The sequence below is a fragment of the Austrofundulus limnaeus genome, unplaced genomic scaffold (assembly GCF_001266775.1).
Source record: "Austrofundulus limnaeus strain Quisiro unplaced genomic scaffold, Austrofundulus_limnaeus-1.0 Scaffold2767, whole genome shotgun sequence".
Lineage (NCBI taxonomy): Eukaryota > Metazoa > Chordata > Actinopteri > Cyprinodontiformes > Rivulidae > Austrofundulus > Austrofundulus limnaeus.
The window spans coordinates 1-2542 of NW_013955169.1; the positions used below are offsets into that span (position 1 = coordinate 1).

Here is a 2542-nt window from a genome sequence, read left to right on the forward strand (position 1 = left end):
GAATTAAATCAGACTTTTATTTTGAAACATCTGGTTACCAAAACAGGATGTGCCGCCACAAGTTTGTGAAATTGACAATGATATTGCGTGGCTGCACTGTGTTAAAATATCAACATATGACATACTTCCATGCGTAGTTGTGTGATATATTCATTCTGAAGCTGAATTAAAGCAGTAGGCTAACTCGCTAATGGTGAACATGTGAGTTAGTTAATAAACCGGCAGGCACAACAGTGTTTAACGACATTTGCATGGGAACCCAAAAAGAAAAAAAAAACCATGTCCACTCACGCCAGGCTCAGTACATTGTGAATTAAATCAGAATTTATAAAATTTGCAAATCATTAGAGTTTGCTTTCATTTTCATTTTACGCATGGTCCCAACTCTTTCAGAACTGGCGTTGTAAATGGATTTGCCCTCATACATCTTACACATTAGAATAAAGATATACTGTACATCTGGATACAAGCTGCCTGTGTTTTATCTGTAAACAGTGCATTCAGCAACATTACCAAATCCTGTGCCCATTTAAAATTTTGATTTACATCAAGCCTGCATGTTACATGCTGCTAAAAAGCAACACTTAAATTGATTTCRTACAGACTAAATCCTGGATCAGATGACTGCTGGTTGACTTTTGAGTATCCTTTGTGCTCTAAAGGGGACACATCATGCAAAATCCGCTTGTTTTGGTGGGGGGCTGGGAGTGAAGCGCCTCYTTTAGATTTAAAGAGACGGCGTCAAAACGAGTTGATCTGAGACACGCCTCAGAAAAGMGGTGAAAGAGGGGCTTGTGGAGTTARAGTTGCAGTTCCACTTTATATAGACTCAAACTGYATGATCMAAATGTGAAAAAGAAGGATTTAAAAYCAGGATGTGTCTCCTTTAAGTTTGAGAAGTTAATTAACCCTTCCACGGGTGTTTTGCTGTTTGTACGACCWAATTGTTTATCTTAATCGTCGGAACATGTAGCAGCAGCTGATTAACTTCTGTTCTTTGTCTGTTTTGCTTTAGTTGTGGACCCTTGTGACCAGTCGTCCACCCACCCTCCTGCAGCCCCCGTGGCTCCAGCCCCGTCTGACCTGCCGTCGGCCCCTCCTCTGAGACGAAGGAAAGAACGCCCCCAGGTCCTGAACCTAAGCGAGGCAGACATGGCGGGCGTCTTGAGGCCCAAACCGGGACGTCTGGACAGCCCCAGCAACCGCTACGCCGGGGACTGGAGCACCTGRGGCGAAAACTACTTCCCCTCTGAAAGTCTGCTTCCTGCCAGCAAAGAGGAGGCAGACTACGACGACGTGCCCTCCGAGGACGCGGAGGCGGCAGAAGAGATCCGCGACGAGGACGACGAGCAGGAGACGCTCACGAGCTCTGCGTCTGATCCTCGACATGACGAGGCTGTGCGGGACGAGGACGCAGTCGAAGAAATGAAAGACGAGGAGAGTGACGRTTTAAACGGACACTCGGAGGAGGAGGAAGACGCAGAGAGGAGGTTTAATCACATCCTGCCGCCTCGGCTGCCTAAAGAGCACACTTACCAGGCCTACGTGAAGATCCAGGACATCAGCCCCGTGCTGAGCAACAGGGTGAACCTMAGAGACCTGCAGGAGAGCATCGACACTCTGATAGGAAACCTGGAGAGGGAGCTCAACAAGAACAAGCTCAACGTTGGATACTGACTCCCACGTGGCCACACAGTGAGATTCAGAACAGATCAAGGTGCTTTTTGAAACATCCGGGTGTTTTTTTATTGGAGATCACGAGGCATGCGGTGCTGCTGTGTAAAGTTGCAAAGTGAGACTAAAAAAAAAAACAGGGCACTTCTGGTGTTTGTCGCTTACCCAGAGACATTCCATCATATTTCTGTTCCAACTCTTGGTTTGTCAGATCTTACGTTCTGTTTTTTTTACTGGTTTGTGTTTGGTCCGGTTCTGTGTTCCGTGTTGTCGCTTTTCTTCTTATTAGAAGAACCCATTAACCCCTCAAGGGTTTACAAGGTGCCTTAATTGTGTGAAGGTTGTACGACATAAAGAAATTCCACCCTAAAATAAAATGTCACCTCTGAGCTCGGTACAGACAWCAAGGTACCAATTGTGATGTCATCTTTTTAAACTGAAGCTATGTTGGTTTTATTTTTAGCCAATAAAATTGTGTTCTCCATAAATTTAGATACAACAAAAACCTGTGAAATGTATTAAGGCATTTACAGTTTTTTTTCCTTGCTCTTTTTTTTAAAGTCTAAGCACGTGGTCGGTCCACACCCGATATAAACAAAGCACCAAAAACCACATGGAAGCTTAAATCGCATGTTTGACCTATACAGCAGTATTCTGTGAAGGTAAACAAACTTTATAATGTTTTTCTGACGGGTCTTGAGGATTTGCAATAAGTAGGCACAGTTAGCATAAAACGACGGGGCGCCAAGTGTAAAAATGTTTAAAAAAATGGCACTAACATTTTCATTTAGTTCACTTTGTGTTACAAACTTTCTACTATTGTTATTTAGCTCACGTGTCCTAAATGTTGCTTATTTTTATTAAATGT

General features: G+C 43.7%; 1 protein-coding gene across 1 annotated transcript; it reads left to right on the top strand.

The window, feature by feature from the left end:
• Positions 1-1015: 1015 nt before the first annotated feature.
• LOC106511413 (rho GTPase-activating protein SYDE2) lies at positions 1016-2435 on the top strand (the record flags this gene model as incomplete). Its single annotated transcript, XM_014000175.1, is given in 1 exon segment — positions 1016-2435. A coding segment is annotated over 1 exon segment (662 nt), but the record flags the coding sequence as incomplete, so codon positions are not given.
• Between the last annotated feature and the right edge of the window lie 107 nt (positions 2436-2542).